Source organism: Clinocottus analis, unplaced genomic scaffold, assembly GCF_023055335.1.
Source record: "Clinocottus analis isolate CAN_PGR_092001 unplaced genomic scaffold, fCliAna1.0.p SCAF_1, whole genome shotgun sequence".
Classification (NCBI taxonomy): Eukaryota; Metazoa; Chordata; class Actinopteri; order Perciformes; family Cottidae; genus Clinocottus; species Clinocottus analis.
In genome coordinates, this window is record NW_027175820.1 from 11,218,965 (window position 1) to 11,246,054 (window position 27,090).

The 27,090-nt window shown below is 37.6% G+C and overlaps 2 protein-coding genes across 6 annotated transcripts in view; one reads left to right on the forward strand and one right to left on the reverse strand.

Moving 5' to 3' along the window:
- Positions 1-715: 715 nt before the first annotated feature.
- On the reverse strand, positions 716-26,996 carry kif18a (kinesin family member 18A). 5 transcript variants are annotated; one of them, XM_068580418.1, is made up of 18 exons: positions 26,832-26,996; positions 24,275-24,620; positions 22,697-22,854; positions 22,095-22,199; positions 21,661-21,771; positions 21,199-21,396; positions 17,911-18,087; positions 17,731-17,805; positions 17,502-17,599; positions 14,313-14,475; positions 12,770-12,934; positions 11,677-11,798; positions 11,278-11,555; positions 9,346-9,402; positions 3,917-4,298; positions 1,691-1,783; positions 1,350-1,447; positions 716-1,096 (listed from the first exon to the last, which is right to left on the reverse strand). In XM_068580418.1, the coding sequence occupies exons 2-18, from the start codon at positions 24,588-24,590 to the stop codon at positions 966-968; spliced, it is 2,727 nt and encodes a 908-aa protein (XP_068436519.1). In that variant the 5' UTR covers positions 24,591-24,620; positions 26,832-26,996; the 3' UTR covers positions 716-965. The 5 variants fall into 5 exon arrangements, with proteins under 5 accessions (XP_068436519.1, XP_068436509.1, XP_068436536.1 ...); XM_068580408.1 differs by having other exon boundaries at positions 26,827-26,996; XM_068580435.1 differs by lacking the exon at positions 26,832-26,996 and adding an exon at positions 26,030-26,111.
- Positions 25,932-27,090, forward strand: part of mettl15 (methyltransferase 15, mitochondrial 12S rRNA N4-cytidine) — a 42,702-nt gene continuing 41,543 nt past the window's right edge. Inside the window, 2 exon segments of the mRNA XM_068580457.1 lie at positions 25,932-25,955; positions 25,958-25,975. Of these exon segments, the coding sequence (XP_068436558.1) occupies positions 25,932-25,955; positions 25,958-25,975 (42 nt within the window).

Below are 27,090 nucleotides of genomic sequence, written 5' to 3' on the forward strand. Positions count from 1 at the left end.
AATCACTACAGGTTTACATTTTTTCCTAAAGGCATCTGAAACGGTTGCTTTTTCAATAGGAAGACAATGAGAAAGTTATCTTTGCGAGTTATACTGTGAGTCATTCCTAGGTCAGTTAAATTTGTCTTGCCATTGTATTTTTCACCTCCTCTGTGCCTGGCCTACGTCACTTATTTATTGTCAGAACATCTTGTCACCCAAACTTCATTGAAAACCCCAGTCAGACTCAACATCAATAGCACAAAAAAAAAGATATCACATTTTGGAAAGGGATATACTGATTGAAAAACAGCCACAGATTCTGTTACAAGCACTTTTATTATGAAATATCTATAACCCCATGTCACTAACTGTAAAGGATAGAAAATACAGACTGCTCAGTGTAGAGCGGTTTCAGATGATTTTGCAGCCAGTCGTCCATTCCACTTAAGGTAACGTAGAAACAATCATTTTTAGTAGCTGTAATAGAATAATAGTTCATAATACATACCGTAGGTAAAACACAGAACACCCACAGTACATATTTTCATTCTCGCTCTTGGTGTGAAAAATAGTGTTTTAAGAAGATATATATTTATATACATACACACACGCACACGCACACGCACACACACACACACACACACACACACACACACACACACACACACATTCAAATCTAAAGGTAAGGGTTAGAAATTAGACCAATGGATCTTGAAACAATAATCTACACAGATGTCTATACATTGTTTATTTACAAGTCAAGTAAAATTCCACAGTAGTCTAAATCAAAGACAAAAACTATATAGTGCAACTTGTATTACATTTTCATTTCTAGTGGAGTAACCTACACAATGGAACACTATTCTAGGATTTGAGAAAATATTTTTGACAAGATGAAAATGATTTACCAATGTCAAAATGATTCATCAATGTCAAAATGATTCATCAATATCAAAATGGCGCAATTCAAACGCAATGTTGCTTTACATACGTTTGGTCACTCGTTTTAACTGCTGAGACGTTTTATAAAAGAAGGACTTTGATTTCTGAGTTTCAAGAAGATTCCCTTCAGAAACGCTCCTCACAACTCTTCGAGGCTTGTTCTCCTCTGAACCTGGGCACAGACACGTAAACAAAGAAAAGTAGCAAGAATTACAACTATATAATGTGAAGAAATACAAAAAAACACACACAACTCTTTTCCAAACATAATACAGAAAGAGTTTGAAGTCGTGAGGGACAAAATATTTCTGGTTGCAACTCACCAGATTGAGAAAAAATAATAATCACCTTCTGGTATGTTCAGATGAAAATGATTTTATATTGCAAAATATCCAGTCGGTTTCTTTTTCTGTTTCGTCACTTACCAGCAAAGCGATGCACTCTGAGTGGTCTGCGGGCGACTGAGGGGTCCTTCTTTATGCGCTTGGGTGCAGAGACACTCTGTGTTAAATCTTCTTGGATGCTGGTACAGTTAAGAAGATGGACAGGGAAAATAAAAAAAGAAGGTAAATTAATCACATTAATAACTGGATTCTATCATAACACGCAGAACTGGCTAGGAATTTTGTTATTTTGGTGACAGTTTGACCAACTTTAGTCCAGCTGCAAGCACTTACAAATATACCAAAGCAGTGTTTAATCAACTGCTGGTAAAAAATAAGATGATTTCGGTGTACGCAAGAGGAAAAAGGTAGCGGCCCATTACCAGTTCATTTTACGCTTTCCTTGTGCAGCTGACGTCAAGGCCATGTATGTCGGGTTGGCCCGTCTCAATTCTTGTAAAGACGAGATCTGTTGACTACAGAGCAGAGGTTCACGTCACAATGACATTTTTACATCAGGAACATTTCATAATAGCTTAAAAGTTATAATTTTGATTGTGTTGTATTGCAAAAGTGACAGATATAGAGATCTTAAGTTTTGATATTTGAGGCGTTGTTTCAATGCACATGCAGGAGTCCTAAAAACCTGGAAATGAGTTTGCATTTTTGCACTTCCGGTTCCTTTGTCTGATATACAATGGGTTTTTGGTTCGACACCTGAAATATGGTTTGTGATTAATACAAGCTTAGAAATCATGTCAACACGTAAATATTCCACTTGTATATTTTTAAGCTTTTACTTGTCTTAAAAGAGGCGGTTACCAAATAAATAAGAATGAATGGAAAATTCATTCTCCCTCTGGTGTCCCTGTATCCTAAACCTCGCATAAACCCTGACCGGAGAACTGCCACTCACCCGCCTTGCAGCTCCTGAAATCCCTTATGAATTGTTGCCAGAGCAGAACTAATGCACAAAGTTTCCTAAAGTCGTTCACACAGTTGGCACTGTCCGAACAAATATTTTTACAAAAAATAATGCTTTTTCTTACTAGCTAAATGGAATAGTTTCCCTTTGAGATCAGACCTGTCTGTTGCAGGACAAGTCAGTAGCCAGGTGCAAAGAGCTCTCATAAAGTCTGGATTAGCCCCGATTTTTAGTATGTTTGGAAAAAGAACTCCTTGTTGTATAGTATGATTGTGGGGTCGCACAAATGTGGCCAAGCAATTGTTATTTCCTTGATTGAGGTGATGTCTTTAGATTTTTAGGTTCATTAATAACAAATACAATAATACACGATTAATGTGTGAGCTCATTGGCTTGGAGCATTATTCACTGACACAAACCCTGTTTGATGCTATGGCTGGAAATGTTTCCTATTCTGTTTGCCCTTTCTTAGCTGACTTAAGCCTCTTGGCCCAATGTTCCAGTCTGGAAACTTGCTGCTGGTGAGAATTTGTATACCGTTTGCGCTCTAGTCTCTGTCTTGTTTTGAATAAGGTTTGGGGGATTTATCACTTCTGAATGGTTTAGTTTCCCTCCACACTGAGCGTCTTTGACACAGAATTCTTCAATTGCTATGAAACTTTCAGTAGACAGCCAGGGGGGCATGTTTCATATTGATTTTAAACATTTTATGGAAGGGCTCTTTCCCTCTAAACCCATTTTTTATAAAAATGAAATTTTCTGTTTATTGCAACTAACAATTTGTTAATTTATGCTTTCGGGGAGTAATGTTTAATTCATAATGTATGGTACAAAAACTGGGTTTAAAAAGGCATTAACACTCAACAGACTTTTAAATTATTACGTTAAGACATATTAACAAGATAAGCATGGGTGAAAAAAGTTTTTGCTCCATTACATATACAATGTTTTAACTATGCACACAATTGCCATAGTCCTTGGGAAAATGGGAATTTTTGATGCCAATTAACTGCTCTGTGTATATTAGAGGTCAATTGTAATCATGATAACAATGCTGACTGGTAAAGTTCTGCTTGAACAAGGGGGCAGATAAAAATGCTCCCTGGCTATCAGTTCATTGCTGATAAAAGCATGTTCAGATAAATTGTTTAATGAACAGCAGGCAAGAAAGTGTGACAAATGGCTTTGATACATCACAGCAGCTGCTGCATATTTCACTCTGAACTTGATTTATACAAAATAATTTCCACAGTTAAATGGTAATGTTCGGTTTTGGTTTCTGCTGTAACAGCAGTATTTAAATGTACTTTCTAAGTTTCTCAGTTTCCATGAAGAGGAGTGTTTCCTACATTTTCTTACGATTTTTGCTGTTTATGGGGAGAGAAGTGAACACTATTGTAGCTATTGTGGATGGACCACAGGAGTGCAGTAGGCGGAATGTGGGTGTATTGATGCATTCGTTTACGACTACGTAAATGTGTTAAAAGGCTGGCCCATATGGAGTCAAGAGAACAGAAGTCCACATTGCAAGTCAGCCTGCAAATTGATTTGTTATGTTAATCTAATTGACTTTCAGAAGAAAGAAAATATCAAGACATGTGAAGTGTGTCCACATAACCATATACACTGTTAATCATCGTCAAATTAAATGAAAAGTTCTGAAAAGATTGGGATATTTTCTTACTTTTTAGAAGGAACTTGGTTCCCCTTATTGGCCTTAGGAGAATGGAGTAGTCGACTGGGATCCGAGAAGTCTATTGATGTTGATGCTCGACAGGGACTACCGCTGCCAATTATAATGGTTGCATTACTTGCAGTTTGTTCATCATTGTCCAGAACTTCAAACGTCATGTTGGGATCCATGGCACTGGCGGAGCTCTGTGGCAGGACCCTCACAGTTTTTTGTGAAGGTTCTGGTGTGCACTGGAGTGGGAACATGCTCTCCTCAAACACTTGGGCCGTGGCAACGGTGTGGGGGCTTCGCGGTGGCAGTGACGCAGACAAATTTCTCCTGATTGGCATTCTGGGACGTTGTCCCAGTTTCATATCTGTCTGTTTTCCTTTACCTAAAAACAAAACAAAAAATAAGGTACAGTTAATAGAAATGAAACAAAGCAGCAATACAATGTATTCAACCTAACAGACAATGCACAGTAATTAACTTCCTATGAAAGATGAACAGTCAAGCTAGTTTAAAAAAAGCATGGTAAAGACCATGAAAACATCTTTTTACTATTAGTGATGATCCTGCAGAACCACTTGTTCTGCCAAAGCAAGAACAGTTTTCGGTATTTCACATAAGGGATTTCTTTATTTTTTATGTACTGTTCTCACTGGTTTGAAGTAGAAGGGGTCAGGTCACATATTTCCATGCACCAATCAGGATTGAGCAATATTTGAATAAAAACTTGATGGAAGTTGTGTTTTTTTTTGTTTAAGCCCAGCTCTTCAATCAAACCTGTTTAAAACACACCCACACAGTCATATTGAACCAGGTCAATAAAGAATTTGACTGTTAAAACTTTCTTAAAAGACGTTTTACAAACTTAAACTTTGTTTTTCTATAAAATAAATATTCTTGACTAACACTTAATATGCGAGTACACAGGAGATTTAAGAAGGCAATGTTTAGGCACAACTTGTTTCATAAATTATAAGGTTCCTTATCAAAAAGCAAAATATTTGAACATGACATATAAGAATCAAATCGGACTGAGAACTCTCGAGTAGATTGAAAGGGGAATGACCCAATAATCTGCTCTTTGTATTCACTTTCTTTCATAACATATTTGCAAAATAATGTATGCATCCAGTTTTTAAGGGTCCAAACGTTGCATGTTTTTGTGCTTGCTGGTCAGAATATCACATGACGTGGTATGGCAGAACATCACTACGTTACTCTGTGACTAAAATGCTTGCTATGGGAATGATCACCTCTGCAACTGACAGCTTTTTAAGACGTCTTTGCAGATGCCAGCATCTGTAACAAGCCATCTTTGAAGTACATCAATGCATTGTTACAGCTCAGGGCTTTGAAAGATACACCAAACCAAATCCATTTAAAAAGTAAGCATGGCAATACTAAACACACCCCTCCACAAATGATGCTGTCCCCCATACTAAATCAGTAATAAGCGCTGAAGTGCCAGCCTTCGGCTAAACAGTGCAAATTAAAAAACAGAGAAATGCGATCATATGTTGCATCAAAATATGATCAGTAGTTTTGGAGATATTATGCATGGCACGAGGCATTTAAACATTATTGGGCCCTCCTTGCACATATAAACTTTACAATGTCAGAATGGATCCGTGACATGCATTATTATTCAAGAAGTGCACTGCATTTCATAAATAGACATGAACTCGAGGATCTTCATTTCCAAACTGAGTAAAACATGCTGCTCAAACACACAACTCTGAACTCTTTTGAATGTAGGTGCTGCTGCTGAAGCAGGTTTAAAAATGTATATCTATTTTTTGTTCATATATTACAGGTTACTCAGTTTGTTGCTCCCATGACGTTAAAATATACCAACCCAGTGATTACCAGGGAACCATAAAGTCTTGATGAATGTGCCTTAAAGCTGTGTGCTAATATTAGCTAGTAGTTCTGTGAAAACCAACTGCATTACTAGGAGTCAACACAGCACATTTTTTGGGGTCGAGTGTTTTTTTGCATTAAATATTGCATTTGCATTATTTTTTGTTCTAAGATATTGTGAGAATTAAAAAGAAAATTAACTTGACCCCGGTATGATTTTAACCGCATAAAACATCAAATGTCCCGGTACTCCAACTTCTGTACTCAATTGTCGCCATAAAATCAAGGGCATGATCAATGCTGTGTGCAGGCTTACTTTAAAAAAATTAAAAAAATGTGTAAGCTGTATTAGCATGTATTTTGTAAGTTAGCCAAGCTACAAGATAAGATTGCATTGCAAAGTGGTACTTTTTTGTTATTTGAAAAAGCTAGCGAGGATGGCACCTGGCTATTTGCGGTTCAAGAAGACGTTATTGATTTGCTTGAGTCAACTGTGGACATCAACTACACATACTGTAGCAGTTGAGACAGACAGACAACTGTTGCAGATAATGAACAATATTCGGAATCTACTGACCAGCATAGAGATTGGTTGACTTTGCCTTAATTTATGGTAATAATTGCAAGAAAGCCGATTCCAAACAGGACTGATGTTTGTCATTCAAAGCTTGTTTGAACTGCTAGCACAGTTAAATACCTTCAGATCAATTTTGAAATCCAAATACATGTTTAGGCCCAATGATAATGAACCCTGTGGTATGTTCAGCATTACTTAATCTCAAACGCTAAAACAGGATTACCAAATTATATATAGAAATATGTATTCAACTACCAATTAATATGGGACATTGTATACAGTAACTTCCCTCCCACATTGTCGAGCTTCATACAACAACAACCACAAAACTTGCACAAGTTGCAGAGCTGAATGAGGTTAAATCCCGGTGTATGCATCACATTATGCTCATGGCATTTCCTGCTGGCATGTAGTGGGGGTTAGGGAGGGGACTAAAAAGGAAAAATGCCAGCACATCGAGTAAGTGAGAGCACTACATGCAATGGTGAACGACTGAGACATTACCTTACATATCAAAATGGAATATTTAGCAAATGTGAGTCAGACCTCAGACAGCACACCAAGTGAGGAGATGATGACAAATAGCCCTTTTCTGTGGCAGAGGAGTTGTCCCTAGCAGTAAATGGCAGCAGAGTTCCTTCAATCACATATTTTTGGCTTGTAGGGGATTAATACATGCATGAGTTGCTATTTCTGGTGGAGGCTGCGCTGAATTAGGGTCGCCTGGTTGCTGCTGCATGTTTTTTATAGTGCGCCTTTTCTGGTTGGTGGAGCAGGGGAGTTTACGTCTGTTGACGTTTTTTCCTGCCCTGCTGTGGATCTGCATTTTCATGAATGAAGCTCAGGAGGGATTGGGAGGGTTAGATGCTAGACAGAGAAAACATTTCAGGGTAGGAGGGGAAAAAAAGGCAGAATGGAGGAAACATCTAGACTAACAGACGTTTGAAGCAAAAGGCACAGCAAAAATCTGAGGAGGAAAAAAATAGATAAGAGAAGTGAGAGGTAGAGGATTGAATGAGAGTATAAAAAGAACAGCATAAAGGAGGCAGTGGGAGGTAGCTGAATGAAACACGAAGCTATTAATAAATGCATGTGTGGACACGTTTTAAATCAACACCGATTTGTGTTCCTTCAAAGTGATTACTTTTGTGTGCTTTGCTATTATTAAGCAGTGCACAAATAGTTAATGTTCTTTCAAAACCTCAACCCTCTCTAAAACCAGTGAGATTTGATTGGCTATGCAAACTGCAGGGTGGAGCTATTTCTCATAACATGCTGCAGTGACTACCATTAAGAGCTGAGGAAGCAGTAAGGGACTGCCAAACAGCATGAGGATAAGAGCCGAAAGGTTTGTCCGAATCCTATGTAAAAGCATTATTCATCCGTGTTATTTCAAACGTATATCATTTAGAGTTTTGTCAAAATTGACCAAATAGAATAGCTGATAATGCTGCACTACATGTATGAAGCTGAACCTATTGTACATGTGTGTGTATATACTACATTCATGCACCAGTTGGAGCTCTGAAATTAAGATGGACATGGTGATATGTGAGCCAAAGAACAGAAAAACAAAGAGTTGGTGAAACAGTAAAGATATGATCTCAGTTATGGGAACATAGTGATGCAAACCACTTTTTAAAAGCTAAATAAATTACAATGATTGTATTTTATAGTAATTCATTATTATTAAGACTATAATAGTATGTTGAGTTAAAATAGGACAATTATCTGGACAATTCCCTTTTTCTTAAGGTGCTGCTGTATGTAGGATGTAGATATTATTGACAGATTGACAACATACATCTTTTCGGGTCTGGTATACGGTATTGAGCTATATTACAACTGTGTCAACTACTGTTGAAGGTACATTGTAATAATTACAATTTTATATATATATATATGCATGAGGAAGGTTGAAGATTATATACTTATCAAACACTCAATACAGTTTTTTTTGTTAATAGTTAAGTATCATTAAATTAGTGGAAAGTAAAAAGTATTAACTAGTGTTTCTCAAATACCAAATCCACCCAATGTTATATTTTGGGTATGCCAAATGCGGAATAAAGTTAAACATTGGCCATACAAGTTTTTTTGCTAAAATATTAAAGCTTACCATAGCGATACAGTTACAGTGTGTGGAGGTGTTGGCACATGTGGAAAGACGACGATAGATGCATTGGCAAAGAAAATTAGAATGAATAACCAAATGGGGAGAAAAAACAACTATAAAACCACTGGCTTGACTTCGAGAGAAGGGTCAGACAGACAGACGATACAGACTATTTTCATAATAACTTCCAAGGAGATTTAATAGCAGTGGTGACAAACTCCCAGGTGCTTTCATGTTTCATTTCCATTCACGGAACTCTGGTCATCTGGCAGGAGTATTTTCTTTAAAAGTTAAATTTCCCACAATAGGTTTCAATGAAATGTAGACCACCTGCAGTAAATATCATTACAGCCAATTTGAACTGCAATATTTCACAAAGGTTTTTGTGTTACATTTCCCCAAAGGTTCCATGTGTACAGTTTTCCCTCTATAAAACTGGTTGTGAGTATTCACATCGTTTTATTATTCATGTTTTGGCCAAGACAGAATGTCTGCAGCACAGCTATAAATCAAATTATATTACATGTCTGAGTTTTATTGTTTATTTTACTACTCCCAACAAGTACTTTTACTTCAACTGCTAAAAACATGTTCAGCAAATAAAAAGCAACACGGTAAAGTGGAAATTTAGGCTAACCTAAAACAATTGAACATTCAAATCGCACTTTAAAAACACAACTTTATGGCGTGTTTGTTCTGCTTTAATAAAATGTAGCATCATCTCTCAAAGCGTGCTTGGGCAAGTGTGATTGATTGAGTGAAAGCTGACAAGGAGAGAAGTGAATGATTGAGGGGGAGGGGGGATTACCAGGCATGCAGGCTTTTTAGATTAATGACTACAGTATGTTAGCATGACGGGGGAGAGGAGAGTAGATTTACCTTTGGGTGATGGAGCAGCATTGCACATTGATGTACTTTTCGTACGGCCCTCCGCGCCTAAGATTTCAAAAAATCATAAAGAGATTCAAGTAGCAACATCAACACATCATCACAGTTACTACAACAACGTCTTCAAGCCATATGTGGTTTTCTTTTATTAAAAATCTTACATTGTTACTAAATGTCTGAAAAATGCGCTCTTACTTTTATTTCTTGGATTGGAGTTTCAAACTTAGTTAAAGAATTCCCTAAAATTCCTGCCAATAATTGCCAAAATAACAAATTGTGGTAAAAAAGAATCTAGAAAGAGTCAATCCGGCTATTGTAAAAGGTTCGAGAAAATTAAATCTCACACAAAAGCCCAAGTATGATGCACAGTGCAATGTGGCCCAGATGGGAAGTTAGAAGAAACAGTTGCCATTTATAATGAATTGTCCAAAGATCAAGTCAACCTCTAGTGTTTTGAGTTTCAAACAAACACGTTTTAATCTTTCTGACTTTAATCCATGATCTACAGCAGACTGCAGCTAATATCTTTATTCAGGAGTTAGAATTATTTGTTCTACTAACAAATAAGTTTAATTGGAATTCCACAAAAACTGTTTCAAAGAAGTACTGAATGTAACACAATTTGAAACGAGCCAGCAGTGGAACTGAGGGACAGATGCAGAGTTTAATGCCTCAGAAATTATAGAAATGTTCGTAGTAATTGAGTATTTTTAGCCAGCTTTCTAGTGTCTTATATGTCACGTGGGCCTGGTGCCACAGCTGTTAGGTCGTACTGAGATGTCAGTTAAAAAAGGGATTGTGTTATCTGGGTCTCATTGAACTACCTTAGAGGACACCTGACTGATATATTTAACACTTTCTTACATATAGGTGACACGTGGTTATAATCTTAAATTTAGCAAATGAGGTCAGCCACATTTTAGAATCATCAAATAAAAAAATATATCTAAATCTTTTTTTATTTTTATTTTTTAGAAGTTTTTGCTACAATTATATAAATATTGGCTTAATGAAAAGTAGCCTGTGCTCAACGGGATACTACTCATGTGTGTTTGGAGTTTCAGCCACTTCAATTATAAACTGCATGTGCTACCATGGGACATGACACTGTGGGAAGGGACCGTGCTCAAAGTGAAGGACACAAACAAACTAGTGGCAGCCTGTTTAAAATACTAGGAGAATGTCAAAATAATTGTTAAGGACATTGTACTTTTTCTTTAATTTGATGTGTTTTCCATGACTAGAAAATTGCTCAACTGTTTTCCAGTACACGTGGGAACCCTGATCAAGCTCAGATTTAACTTCAAGTAAATATATTTACATAAAAAAAAGTATCGGCTCAGATTCTGCATTGATATTTGATATTTTGGGTGTGACTATTCTCAATTAATTTACTTTGGAGCTGTGGTGTATTATCTTAGTTTCTGTTCAAAAAAGATTTAATGGACATTTTCGAAGTAGTTGTCTTCATTATAAGCAATCCCTAGTTAAGGCAACATCTGAGGTTTTGTTTTTTTCAGGCATTTTGCAGTTATGTGGTCAGTTCTTTATGTATTTTAGAAAGGCAAAAATATCCCACCCCAATCCTATTTAGGCTATATAGCAGTATATTTCAATAACTCCCTGATTAATTTGATCTTTCGATAAATGTATCAAGGAAAATGCCAAACACTGGTTCTAGCTTCTCAAATGTGAGGATTTCTTCTCAGTGAAATTGTTATAAATGATGGGACTGTGTGATGGGCATTTTCCCCTTTTTAAAACTTTCTAGACTGACCAACTCATGGATTAAGCTAAACCAATAATTGCCATATTAATTGATAACGTAAATACTTATAATCTGCTCTACCATACCTTCACTCGTAATTTTATCAATGTAAACATATTCGAAATAGACAGAATGATAAGAGTATGATGACTTACTGCAGGGGCTACTCTGGTGATAGAGCAGATGTGAGAAAGAGAGGACAGGTGCCAACTCGCTCCGGTCCACCTCATTTATCTCCTGCGACCCCTCTCCATTTCCTACACCTTTCAGCAGCTGCCCCACCCCTTCCTGGTCAGCCCAGACCACGCCTCTCTCCCTCAACACAAGGTGCTCTAGTTCATGGTTCTCCATCTCGTCTTCGGCTGTGACCTGCCCAGCCCCTTGCAACGTTGAGTAGTGCCGACTATAAGCTGGCAACAAGATGTTTACCATCCTGAAAATCAATGGGAAAATATTATTGAGACATTTCTTCCAGGAAAATAAACACAGTTACAGTGAGATAAAGTGCAGTATCTTCGGCTGCACTTAATTGGTTCCCAGTAATGTCAACCTACTTCTGCATACGCTTGTTCTCCTGATCCTGCAGTGCAGTCAGCTCGACCATCTGCTTGATATGTTGTTTGAGGTCATTAACCTGCAGCTCCAGTCTGTGGCAATGTAGGCTCTTATCTAAAACCTGAACAAATCAGATAAATTAGTTCAGAGAGCATAAATGATGAGATAATAAGCATTCTAACATAACAGCATATTGAATTAACACTTTGGTGAGCAGAATTAAAAAAAACATTATGTGGCTAGGGGTCAGGATACTAGAGAGAAGATGCAAAGTTCTGTTTCCATCCATGTTTTATCAGAAAAGCTATCTGCTCAGGTTAAGGGAGAGGAAGGGGAAAAAATAAAAGAACTCTGACGTAAAGAAACTACGAAACAACAGCAGAGAGAACATTTGACCGGTGAGTGCGTCACAGTTCTGGGTCAGTTCCTGGAAGAAAGGATAAAGAAGGAAAAAATAACATGGGCATGGTTTGAGGTAACTGGCTGCTGTGTGAGGGATGAGTAAAGGGTATTGATTTATTCTCTTCAGTGATCCACGAGTGAGCCGGAGAAATAAAATGAGCACGGTTCTAATTACTAGGAGAACAGATGGGAAGAAAACAAAGACAGTCACGACACCAGTAGAGACACAGCCTACCTTCCAAAATAAACAAACAAAAACACCAAGCAATGGCTGTAAACCACATTGTGAAGTTTTTCTCTCGTTTGTCTTCTAACAATATATATTAAATCCTCTCCGCAAGTTATGTAATTTTAGTAACTACTTTTAATCACCGTTTACATCTGCCGATCTAACATCCAAACAAAGTCTGACAAGAATTCATGCACTCCATCACTAATGTCAGTGTCAAGTGCTGTTTGAATTCATATAAACATGGCTAGAAGAGCTGTGGTTACACATAATATAATCAAATATATAGATTACACATAACAATTAAGCAATTATATTTGTTTGAAAACATTAGATAAAATTGATTCAACATAACAAGTGTGATATGTAAATACTTCAGACAGAACAAAACACGTATTTGCCAGTCAATCACTCAGCTGTTTTTCAGCACCGGTAAATGTGAGTCAATTACTTCTTCTTACCTCTGAGGTTTGATCATTTGACTTCAGCAGCTTAATATCATTCTCGATACGATGAAGTAAGCCATCATTGTCCAGGAAACGTGTTTCTGTCTCATTCAAACATTTGTGAATGTGTTGCTGCCGAGTGCGTAAGCTGGCAATCTTCCGCTCGTGCTTACAAGTTGCCTATTAAAAGCGACAACAACAAAAGTAATTTAGGTGACATCATTAATCGCCCATTGTTTGCACAAGCATTAGTATACCACACCATTAACTATGTGGTCTAAATAACAACAAATATAGCTGCTAACAACAATGTGTCACCAAGCTCCAGTGAAGTTATATTGAATAATCAAAAAATTAGGGCTGGGCAAAGTTGAAAAAAAAAAAATCGCGATTAATCGCATGATTTTTCTGCGATTAATCGCATTATGCGCCAAATTCAACAATAAAGTAAAAAAATAGTGTATTGCGTGCTTTTATTTTAAAGTAATGTTACCAGAATAATATAACAGCACTCTGGAGAAACAACAAGTTAACATAAATACAGTTCAGTAGTAAGGGTCCCTGTGAGGGACAAACCACTCCTTCTTTTGTCCATGTTCAGTCTGTTGCTTACCTTAAAGATGTATGTTAAAGACCAGCAGTTGATTCACTTCATACAAAAGCAATAAGTGCTTTTCATATTTTTCAGTTCAGTTTTTCTTCCTCAGTGAGAAAAGTCCAGTCTGTGTTGTCTTGAACAAGAGCACTGGACATCTTGTGATGTGAGGAAAGTTCTCCTCTTTGAGAGAAGAGTAAAGATTCAGAAGTAATGCTGCTATAAAATGCTCTGCATGGATCAGACCGCGGGGTCAGGAGCTTTGTGCATGCGCGGTTAACTTTCAATCTGGACGCGGAACCTGCCGGTACTTGTAGTGTATTTGCCCGCCTATTAGCGCGTGTGAAGCGGCTCGCGGCAGCACCGTTGCTTGTTGAGAACAGAAGCTACAGAACAATACGTGCTTTCACGTCAGACTCACGTTGTTACGCTGCCAGTCGGCGAGGCTGCTGAAGCGCGCACGCATCATTATGAATCGCCTTTAAAGTGAAAGCAGTGCCGCTGTAATGCGTTCATGGCGTTTATCTTATTTATTTATTTTTCATGTTTGATTGGCCTCATGCGGGCCAGACTGGGAGAGCCGTGAGACGCCAGGTCTGAACTCTGGAGTGATTTAAAGCGATAAGCCCCTCCCAATGCAAAAAACAACAAAAAAAAAAAAAAATGCAAAAAAACAACATGCAGTTAACGCGTGATCAAACAGTTAACGATAAGAGATAAACAATTCTGCAAAGTTTAGTACTGTTCATTTTCTTTCTACACTTTCAATGGCAATTACAGCTGGGCCTAACACCGGGACTCGAATGGCGGAGCAAGGAGCTGCGGAGCAGTGACCCTGTCTTGTAGTGGTGTAAATGAGAGGCCAATACAACTATAGAGAACAAAGAAGTGAAATGATGACTCAGCTGCAGATTTTCTGCGGGGATGATGGACTCTGTGGATAGCAGCGTAAGCATCAGCTACCTTCTCAGTCTTTTCTTTGGCACAGAAACATTGGACCTGCAGGTTGTCCTCCTCAGTGTACCGCTGGCGCAGCTCGTTCTCCTTCAGTTGTCTCTCCAGATCCAGCTGTTCTTTCCTGATTTGGGCCCGGCCCGAGAAGATTTGCTGCAGAGCTTCTGACACCCTAGTGAGAGAGGAAGGGAGGGAGTGAGAGAGAGAGAAGATTAGAACATTTGAAAGTAACAAAAGTGATTGTAAACTTTCTAAAAAATGGTCTAAATAGTCTTCTAAGACTCAGCTTCTTTGCAATTAAAGAAACATGTGATATATGTAAACTAAACTGGAATTGAGATGAAGCTCTAGATTATATGAAAAAATTAACAGCACCATTAATTAATTGCGGAGAATACCCGCATCACATACACTGTATATGTATATATATATATTTGTGGTTCATATTGTCAAAAGTGATGAATTGTCCTCTAAAATAGACAAATAGCTCCACATATGTAGTATAATGGAATTGATTACACTAGCCTTGATCCTGGGTCTTTGTGAAAATGTAAGGCTCAGTTTTTACAGTTACTGTCAGACAGGGGTTTGGCTGTTTTTGAAGCTGTAGTATTGTTTTTAACTGTATTATATTGAAATGTTTTTTTCGTCCACTCTTATTCAACTACATGGGACAGAATATTAGAAACACCTTTTAGTATAATGCAATCCAATAAAACATCACCATCATCCCGGATTCAAGCCAGATGTGATTAGAAGCTGGTGTGCCACATGTATGGGGCACATTTATATTAATTGCTGTGCCAAGAGCTCTTACAAACCACTTGTTCAGAGTATTTAACACACTGAAGGCCATACGATATTTAAAACTAGTTTAAATACAGTAATACAGCTAATAATGATAATGTAAAAATATACCAATTAATTTGATCAAAGGCTTGCATGGCTGCTACAGGTATTCTCCACTATTAATTAATGATGATGTTTTTCATATAATTTAGAGCTTCAACTAGATGCCAGTTCTTGTCGGACTGAGCCAGAAAGATATTCTTAGCTGTATGATGTATATATGTATTCTTGGAACAGAGTTGCGGTGATATCACAATGGGATGCAAGTGGCTGTCTGGTTGAGGTAAAGTAGGAGAGACAGGAGAGACATGCAGGTAAATAAGACTGGAGAGCTGTCGCTGAAATGTGACTGCACTCTTCAATGTAACTCCAGTGACGTAGGAGACGTCGTGGCCTTGCTAGACTGCTGAATTTTTAATAGCGTGAGAAGCGTGCAGCCTCTATTCAGAGCCTCTCACTGTGCGAGTTGTGAATTCTGATGCCAGTGAATGAAATGTGTGGGAATGAGACTCATTCAGCTTTTCCATGTCCCCCGCCCCCAACCCAAATACCCCAACAGATGCCACTGTGTGCCTTAAAAATTAATCGATTGGATGTGGTTAATGTGATTTACGTAAAAGAAATCAATGTGTATATATATTATTTAAATACAAAGAAACAATCTGCACAGCTGTCCTGTCAAATTAAAACTCCACATTTACATAAAAGATAGTTAAGCTAATGTTGATTATAGCTATATAAAACACGAACTGTATAACGAACTGAGTTACTAACTGTATATTTGGTGCAGGTAAAAATGAAAGGAAGTTGGTTGAAAAGCAGCAGTACTCAGTGCTATATGTTTTTGAATGGGTCACCATGTTTTAATGAAAGACAAATAACATGTAAGCATATAAATAGCAGCAAATTACAGAACACACCAAAAAATGGAATAATGCTTTCTATACGATGAATTTTGTCATTAAAACTGTATTAGTTACCGTCACACTGTTTATTAATATTTTAGTATCTGGCTGTTCTCTGCAGGTCTATTGTCTACAGTGGAGGTTAGGTGTGGTTGTGGAAAAGTCAAAAAGTCTTCTCTATAACAATATTGATATGTTGCAGAGCGTAAATTCTTACTCAGTGCTGGTACGATACTGCAGTTTTCTTACCAAAACAATAAATACACATTCTAAGAAAGAAGAAAGAAATATCTGAAATGTTTCTAAATGAAACAGTATTAATTGCCTTTGAAAGATATTAGTAAAGAGGGACATTAGATTGTTAAGAAGATGCACTGTTTTCCGGGAGGTTCAAGTGGCCATTTCGTGGCATAGCATTTCAAAGAAGCAACACAAACAAGTTGTTTAACAGAAGTGGATTGGATCACCAATTCTGAAAACTGTTTCCGATACACTCTGGGTAGGTCAGCTGTCAAAAACACCACTGTATTGCAAGTGTGTGCGTAAGGCAGCACACACAAATAAATAAACAGCAGCTGGCATTTTCAACTAATGATATCCACACAGACACTGTGAGTTACCGAGAAATGAGAGTAGAGTTTCTTTCGGTAAGAAAAAGCTTCTTCGCTTCTTTCTAGTCGAGCAACATTTTGCAAGTGCACCTCAACTTGAAAGTGCTGCTACTGGTTGAAAACTACATTGGAACTTTAGGATTTTGTTCATAAAGGGTAAAGGGTGAAGGTAGGCTATCTAAGCACGACCAAATCATTTTCAGCCACAACATAGTTTTAGTTTCTCTCCAGAATTATCAATTTATCATACAGAAAATTATAGGTCGTCATATATCAGTTAAGGTGCAGCCTAACACACTGGAGGGGTTACACAGTTTATGCCAGTTTTTGGCCTGGTAATGCATTGTGAACCCCAAGAAAGAGTTGGAGAAAGTGGGCAGAGAGTAGATTATACTTCATCCAACTAAAGGTTACTCTGCTACAACAATGACCTACCAAGTGTCAGAAAATCCATCAAATGATTCATCTGGCATTTTATATTCATATATATATATATATATATATATATATATATATATATATATATATATATATATATATATATATATATATATGTGTGTATATACCTGACCCAGTCCTCTATACATCATGTTATTTATTGATTGTATCATAAATGACAACAAATAAATAACCTTTAAAAATATAAGTCAATTGGAATAGCATATTTGATTGTACAACCTCGGCCATCGTGGCTAATTTCCTCTTACACGGCCTGCAATCAGTCTCTGGCTTTCAATTAAAATGTCTACAATAACAGTGTTTATAATACATGAAGAAACAACCTCTGATATGCCTCAGGTTGCAATCTGAATCACACGTACGTAGATGCTTACCTTTTGAACTCTGCCTGTTTCTGAGACGAGATCATGTTCGAAGCTGCATGCACCGTGTTCTTCTCATATTCATTCAGCTTTTTCTTCAACTGTTGAATCTTTAGAGAACATAAATAGCAGTCAGAATTGAACCACTGATTAAGCGATTGATCAATTTTTTTCTTTTTACCAGTTCAACAAGGTTTTTGTCAAAGAAATGGAGCATGGCAGTGTTGTTGTTTCATACTACCTCTTGTCGTTGCTTCTCACATATCACTGCATACTGGCCAATGTGGCTGTCCAGGCTTACAACATTACTTTTTAGCTGAAAGGTAAGGGAGTAGAGAAAATTATTATGATTCAAGAGAAATTTATACATCCATAGCTCAAGTATCACATTGTTATATAATACAATAACTTTAATACTGACCGAGGACTTAATCTCTTTGGCCCTGTTGGCATACTTCAGTGCATTGTGGGTGTCATCGTATGACTTGGAAGAGGGGCTAACATTGGTAATCATAACCGTCCTGCAGTTGCCCCCTAAGGAGTCTTTAAGTAGCCGCGTCAGCTTGCTGTCCCTGTATGGTATATGAGTTTTCTTACTCTAAAACAAAATCAGAAAAAGATAACATTAGCACAAAGAAATAAGACCATTTATTATGTTTGGATTTACAAAGGTGTACACAAACAAGCATCTTAAAAAAACAAAACAAAAAAACTCATGTCGTTTTATTGAATTTACTTGTATATCAAATTAGAGTTTGAAATGAATTAAAACAGGGTTGGTGATTTCAATTCAGTTCAGTCAACTATTACACAAATCAGAAACAAAGAAAAGGTGCGTTATTGCTGTGGTATGCAGAAGAGCACAAATGTGGGAAAAGTCTTAATATGCATTCTCCATCTGGACAAGCTCAACAAGAGAAGCTTAGTCATATTACACTATTTGGTGGGGACTAATAAACCTAACGGGTAGCCACATTCAAGATAGAGTGTTCACTTTAGGGTTAAAACATGGAACCGCCATTCACAAAACTGGTCTGGAGTCTTATTGCAGCTGGTCTGTGAACACAGCTCAGTCTTTAATAATGACATTAGATAGACTACAGCTGCTTAGGTGAGTCACAATCTCGTGGGCACTGGGATTGGAGAAAGTCACATTAAAGTGAAGTAACAAAGGAGTGTAAAATAATCTCTTTTGGGGTTAGCAGCTGTGCCTGCACTTCTCTCTGGAAAAAAACAGACTCCTACATCTGGATTCAGACAAAGTTATTGTTCATGTCAGGTCCAGGGAGTTTCAGGATAGTTGTGCCAATTTGGAAAATATCCTTTTTAATAAGAACATAAGCACAAGCATCTAAACCCATTCTTTCAGCGAAGGAGGTATCTCAAAGTCAACTAAATGTTTTTTTCAATGTGAAACAGGTTCAATGTGAATGTTTCACCTGCAAATTACAGGTGAATGGAAGGAGCTGCACTAGTGTGAATGGGAGGCGTGAAACAACCGTGAAAAAGAAACGCTGGCTTCAAAAGGAACCTAGTTACAAGTGGCTGTGTCTGGTTATACTGACCATGTGGTGCTTTGTTCCCTCACCTTCTACTCTCCATCATCATTCACATTGTTTTTAATAACAACATAATATCACATAATACAAAATTGAAGTTTGAATATCTTTTTGTTGACGCTGCAAGAGCATATGGTAATTTGAACACTGGTTGTAAATGCTACTTGGTTAAGAGTAATTCTATAGATAATTTTCACAGATAATCTGTCTCATGTACGACTATAGAATATTATATTATATACAGTTTCAGCAAAAATTACTTTGTTTTCATTCAAGTTATCAACTGTAGTGTTAACAATACTACAAGGATCCTGATGTCTCAAAATGTTAACAACCACACGTCAGTATTTTTCAAAAAGATCAGCTTTCTTGCCAAAAAAGATTGGCATAATAAAATGTATCCGGTTTGGACAACATTTTGAGAAAGCCCCTTTTTGTTGGAGGGAAACACTGGCCTTGTGTGGATGGATGGCCAACATAGAGAGAAAGGATGCTGCATCAAATGTATCTGCATTGCATTGGACATCGCCTAAGGCAAACAACTTACAACAAAAACCTCTGTGCAGCATAGCATGAGGATGACATACTGAGGAGCCCAAACAGAAGTAGCGGACATTCTTCTTCTACTCAAACGAATGGCATGTCAGCCCAGACACAAGTGGGGACATTCTTTCCTGCAAACAATGGCCACAACATGAATTCCTTGTCTGCCAACAGTAAACACTGCAGCACCAATAATCATGGGACATGGTGGGGAAGGAGAGGGGATTTGTGGTGGGCGTTGTAAGTTGACCGGATCAAACTATGTCCATGACGGCAACACTCAAGAATGGTGAGCAGGGTATAAAACCAACTGGACAGTTTTAACACAAGAATTAAGTAACCTATTGAAGAAGGATCACATTTCAACATGGACGTAATACATTTGCACAGCACTTCCTGTATGCATGTGGCCTGCTAGTGCCTCATCCCTTGAGACCGGTGTGTAAAATGAGACGACTGCTTGGCAGGTTAATGTATGCAACTGGAATGAAATAATACCCAAATACTCAGTTGACTTGCCACTTCCCAGGCTCCGCGTCTTTTATACAGAGGCTTTTTCTTAAGTTCATACATGCTATAACCATAATATTCTTAAGATAATGCAAAATGTCCATATGCACGCTGACTATATACAAGCATAAAAACAGTACTAAATAAAAAACATAGTTGAAACACGTTCACTGTCAAATCTGTATGTCATATATTTTTTTTTATTTGTGTCGTGACTGTGACATTCCTTGTCAAATTGTCTGTAAATGTGGTATCAACATCTGCAGTTGTTGATAGAGGGAATAGCTAATAATGTCACAAACTAAATATACAATTTATCAATGGAGTATTCAGAATGTAAAATTCAGCTATAATTAAACTGTATATCAGTAAACTGTCTCTCTAGTTAATAATAAACTATTTCTCTATTGAAGTCTGGAGAGTTATTCATTTGTTTATTATTTGTGTGTATTTGATTACCTTTATTGGTTTGAACTGTAGAATCTTGCTTGATTTTATGTTATTTGTAAAGCACTTTGGAACATTTCATCAAACGTTTCTAAATAAATCATCATTCTAACTTTTGTTCAGTGATTCATAAAGTAGCTTTTTATTTGTTACCAAGCTAAAACAAAAAACACTTTGTTCAGTTTCTACAGTCTGACAGGTGCTGCTGTGCACTGTCGTCTTTGCTAACCAGGAGGTGTCTTCTGTGCATCCAAAAGGGCTACAAAAACAGGCACAAAACACTGTTTGAATGTTAACTCCTCTGTGAACAAATCACTAATCTTAACCTCCAGCTGTCAGAGAGACAGCTGGAGTACATTCTGACTATTATATGAGCAGAGCATTCATCAAACCCAGTGCACAGGTAATAAACACAATTTAAAACAACATAAACAAGTATTGCTGTGGTTAATTTAATTGTTGACAATTTTTATTTAATTTCCCTTATTTTGCTGTATGTTACTTAAATGCATAGACAAAATGATACATGCTCTGGGCACCAACTTTTTGTTCTGTTTATTGAACAAAGTAGTTTTATATTGAGTTGTAACGGTATTTTTGGTAACACTCTGTATGTTATTTACAGTATATGAAGGGGGATATAAACTCACCTTTGGGTCAGCAAGTGCATTGATAACATTTCCTAGGGCAAGAAGTGAGCGGTTGATGTTAGCACCCTCCCGCAGACGTGCACCTTTGGCGTTGGTGGCGCTGGCTCTCTCTGAGCCTGCCAAATCAATCAGGCTCATTTTGGCCACGCAGGCATTAGGGTTGAGACTGGCGGTTTTGTCCTGCTGTCTTAAATATATCTGAAGAAAATAATACAAAACTGTTAATTCAAGACTATCCAGAAGAAAATGGTGGCGCAATATTCGATAATTGTAGTGAAACAAGATACTTCAAATACTCATCGTCTTATAAAATAAAGATATCTTGAAATGGGCCGTTCGCAGTTAGGCGTTTGTGTTTGTTATTTTGCAAATTATTGTCTTTTTATTATCTTATTATAGGTTTTGACATCATGCTATAGCCTAATTGTACCTTGGGATTTCAATAAAACTAGTTGAAAATACCTGAAATACAGCATGTGACCGGGAAGAGGTGGCATTCATGTCAGTGGGGTGCTGGGTCCTGTTGCGATTGCCAGAATCCAAAGCCTCAAGAATGTGTTCTGCAGATTTGGGCTGTGTTGGAGAAACAAAGAAAATACATAGATGTTGTGTGTGACCTAATAAAAGGTTACCACTTGGAATCACCACAGAAACAGAACATTGAGGATACCCACCATTAAATAGAAAATTATGTTTTTTGTCATCTACTTTTGTACAACATCTACAGCCTTGGAAAATATGATTTTCTAATTAAAACATGACATGTATTGCAAAAGCATCCAAGGGTTACCTAAATAGGTTGTAATAAATATACTTTGCAATCACACTTTTAGTTACCTTTAATACACTCTATGATGCTATGGGGAAGTCTATATGATACATGTGCTGCTACTGACCTGATGCAGTGTGAGGCCCTGAATAACCACTCCTTTAGAGCCGTCCTCTCTGACTGCAAGAGGGCCAACATTAGCCAACAAGTCTCTGATCTGTTCATTGTAAACCTGTAAACAAAGAACAAATATAACTGAAAATAGCTGCGTTCCCATCAAACCCACCCAAAGAAGTCAGTCAAGATATAAAAGTATGAGTTAGCGAAAGGAATACTTCACCCACAACATTACCATTTGTATACAAATTACTCAAAACTGTTTGCCTTGAAATATGATCAAAGTTTAATTTATCCAGTTAAATGCTCAGTATTTTCAAATGCATGCATTTAAACTAAACCTTAAGATTCAAAACATTTCTGACTCTTCCAGACTTGCATGTGCAGAAGGTACTTCAATTAATCTTCTTTCAATGTGTAAGCATGCAATATAAACAAATAAAAGATTGGTAATTCTAAAAGAATTGAAGGGTCAGAAATAGTTATACAAATGGTCATTTAGTGAGTGAAGTAAGATTATTTAAGGGATAAGAGTCTAAGACTGAGAATTATTTTGAAACAAAACAAGAAGGTTCTGCAATGATACATAGAACAAAACAAACAAAACATCACCTCAAGATATGAGAATGCCACAGCAAACTCTTTCTCCTCCTTGGCATCATCCATGCGTTTGAACAGCTCTGTCATGGTGCGGTACATGACTCCAGGCTCATTTTGCGAGCCTAACATAGTATGCGTCTTGCCTGCTCCAGTAGCACCGTAGGCAAACACTGCAATTGATAGACACATTTTAACAAAATAAAACATGTCGATAAAACATAAACACTTATCGCAACAATAGCAACGACTTATTGTGAAAAGCCTGGCTAAGGTGAGCCTAACTGATTAAAAATGATGATGTTCAAATCAGCCTGTATTTAAAGGTGGGCTTACAGTATGTAATACTGTCACCACACCAACTCAAAGACATGTTTTAAACATATTAGAATTCTGCATCCAATATACACACAGCAGCCAGTTTACTGGGTACACTAATGCAGTGCAATACACACATCTTACAATAAATGCTACCTTCATGAGGGTTATAACATTTTGTTATTGTGGAAACTGTTTTAGAGGAGTTGCTTCGACTGTATGGTCATTTTGGAAGCTGTAGTTTGTGGTGACATTGAATTGTATTGCTGGATGGAAAAGTGTTTCTGTTATTTCAACCACCTCATTTATACCAATGAGGTTAGGCTTAGCAACAGAAACACCTATTTGTATAAGTTCAACTGCACCACAAACTAAAACCCACAAAAGGTACATTAGGACGACTACAACAAAAACTGAGCATTATAACATTCATGAAGGTAGGCTTTACTGCAGGACGGCCGTATTAGAGTACATTAGTTGTAGCCTGGTGTACCTAACAAACTGCCAACAGAGTGAAGATTGTTCAGCAGGTTCAAGACTTTTTGCTGCTCTCAGCATCTTTCAATGGATCAATGATGACTCTTAAAGCCAAATTTGTTTCAGGTCCTGTTTACAGTGGGTACACTAGCTGTCAAAATTTTCCATTTGTGCTGATTTAAAACACTGGTACTGCACTGTTGTGAGCTAGTGACCAGCAAGTGAACCTTGGAGCAGATAAAGTAAATTAACAGCAGCCAGCAGTTTCAATTAATGATATTGCGGCAAGAGTCAGCGAGCCAAAATTCTAATTGAAAACACGGTTCTTACTTGGTGTGGCTCATAACTGTGCATGTGAACTTCAGTATTTGGTCATGCTGGAGTTGAAGATCCAAAAAGTTTACTGCCATGGCAGATTAGTTCATTTTATTACAGAACCCGAGGAGTCACTGAGGGACTTTTTTTCCCTGAACTACTCTTGACTTTCCTCACAATGAATATTATGTTCCCTTACTTTACGTTTTGCATTAAGTGAGCTACTGTTTTCTTGAATTCCTTTGGTTTATTGGTAAACCCTGTTTCACGTAACATGTTTGCTTTGCTAATATCCATAACACCTTTGATAAAAACACATCCACAATCAAATATAATAGCCAGGCAAAGCAGTGTTTGTATATCAGGATTTACCCTCTCGAAGAAAAAAAAGTATTTAGCGATACAAAGATAATAAGTGTCACATAATCTTTCCTTTCTGTAGACCAACACACTATCTCTTCCTGTGCATATTATTTACGTTACCTGTGCAGTTATATCCATTCATCATACCGTCCAACACTCCTTTAGTGGTGCTCTCAAAGATGTCCTCCTGGGTAGAGTTCTCACCAAAGACATGGTCAAAAACAAACTTAAGGTCTTTATTAGCCTTTTTGTTGACATTTCTGTTTCGTATTCTTTGTGACCCAAAACATGATGTATCCTCTTCCTTGGGGTCAAATATGAGCATGTGGTTGTCAACAACCTGGACCACATTTCGACAGTTTTCGCATTTCTCCCTCTCGCTAATTGGCCTCACTCGAACAACCACCTTCACGTGGCTGCACACGTCACTTGCCATTTTGGTCTTTCTGCAGTGACTGAAGTGATGCTGAAAAATAAGAAACAAAAAGGTTAACTATAATATGCACATTGTAAATCGAAATCATCGGTGTAATTTTTAACAATATGCTAAAATCATAGAAATTAAGAAAGAAACAGTGGAAATGGACAAAAGACAGCAGGCGATAGCATTTTTACTTTGTTTCATGTTGAGGGTCTGAGGATAGAGGGTGTCATATGCTGTACAGATTGTAAAGCCTGTGGGTCAAATTTGTGATGTTGGTCTATATAAATGAGATAAGATTACTCTCGGCTAATTAAACCTGCAGTTTTATGTATGATATGATAGCTGAGAGATCAGAACAGCCTTGCAATAAATTATAATCTAATGAAAGCCATAACGTTTAGTTGAGTTGAAAATGTTTCAGAGATATCTTGATTGGGGGCATATTTTTTGCAGTTCTGTTGAATTATATTGCTTTATACTGGCACACATTTCGAAATATCTAATATGTGTCCCATTGTCATTGCTTTAAATTGGTTTTGGCATATGATTTATATATTTTAAGTTTTGTTGTATAAATACACTGGTTTTAGCCAGGTGTACCAAATAATCTGGCAACAGAGTGTATATATTTGCATAAATATGTTGTTACTGGCATTATCTTTATGCACATTTCTGTCCACCATTGCACAGTGAACACACATGATTATTATGCTCCGTTGCTACATTTTACCATGAAACGGATGGACTAACGTTATAATAGCTAAATGGCAGTTACCACCTGGATTAAAACCAAGACGGTAAGAGAAAAGGGATAACAACACAATAACACATTCAAACTTTGCCTAACAGCTCATCCTAATGGATACAATGATTGCCAACGTTATTCTCCAGGTACAAAGGGGCACGCTAGTGTTGTTGGTTAAGTGATACATACATGTTGCCAATCTTTTTTTTAAAAATTCAAGCACACATTACAAAGCAATAGAATTAAAAGCCAACCTAAGAAACGTAAACTCGGCTAACGCCTGCTAGCTATAATAGCTAACAGTTCAAGCACAACTTCCACGGGTGAGTGAGCGTTACTTCCTTTATGTAGAAGTCACCGCATTCCGTCTTACCTTTTGTCATTAATATTTATTTCCTGTCACACGTATTATTTCACCCTTTCCTGACAGTACACACGTAGCTCGTATTGTAAAATAAATTCGCTGAGGGGCAGTGGGCATAGCTCGATAGCCGGTCTTAGCTAGCACGACGAGCGCCAATATTTTCAAAAACAAGACCTCTTCCTCTGTCGCAGCACATTGGACGCGCGTCTCCAGTCATTGGGCGGATCGCGGTGACGCACCGGACATGCTGCTGCAGCTGAAGGTGGAGCTACGCTCTGTTCCACTACGGTAAGCTACTGATACCTTTCAGAGGTCAAGACACGTTTCTCTGTTACAGCTCACCTTAAGCAAACATTTCTTAATGTAGCTGAATGTCCTGTTGCGACATTCCACATCAAGGAATTTGGTCGAGAGTTCGTGTAGGTAGTCTTGTGTGGGCACCCAACATGGTGGCATAGCAACAATATCCTATGCATCGCTCCATCGTCAGCCACTGACGATGTAACAACGTTACATATGAGTGTGATATGATACGCGCCTGATATGAGTTTATAACCCCACTTATCTTACCTCCAAACACACCTTTAACGCTCGAGTTGGGGTGTAAATTAACTCTATTTTTGTTAGCTCTGGTGTTTATAGTAGGGCAACCAGTGAGCTATCGTCCACCCGTTTCATACACAAACTGCCTGTTTTTGTGATACGACAACATTGACACACACTTGAATCCACGCGTCTGGTGAAATGAGACATAGCTAGCAGCTCCCAACTAATTTAACGTTAACTGTTACTCAGACTGCCGTAAAGCAGCTCACGCTCGTGTGACCTTTTCATCCCCACTCCTAGCTTAATGGCTATAGCAACTCAGCCATAGCGATATGAGAATGAGGCCTTACTACCTCCTTCTCAAATCGTTAAATAATGCCGCTATTATCCTATCCCTAGTACCTTACACTCACCGTATGGTACTGGGAATAGGCTAAAGGGGAGTGGTGTCTGATTGACCTACGTATCCACGGCTATATTACGTTGTAATGATGACACATACCAATAATTCAAGTGATATATAGTTTGCTCAAAACAGTCCATTCAGTCCTTTCTCCGCTCTTCTAGCTCTGTTCTAGTAAAGGGTAGCTTACCTTACCTAAACGATGTAAAATTCTTAATTTACATCTTGATGCGGGCTCAATATTTGATTGTCATTTCATGAACTACCGTGTTATGCTTTGCTGTCATTGGACATTTGCTTTCTGTTCACCAATGCCTGGTAAAAATGTGTTGAATTCCTTCAGCTCCTGCACATATTTCTATTTCATTAGAAAAATGCGTCACTAACTGATCTCTAATTTTCAATGCATCTTGTTGCCAGGAAACACCTGCATAGCTTTTTAACAATGTGGCTT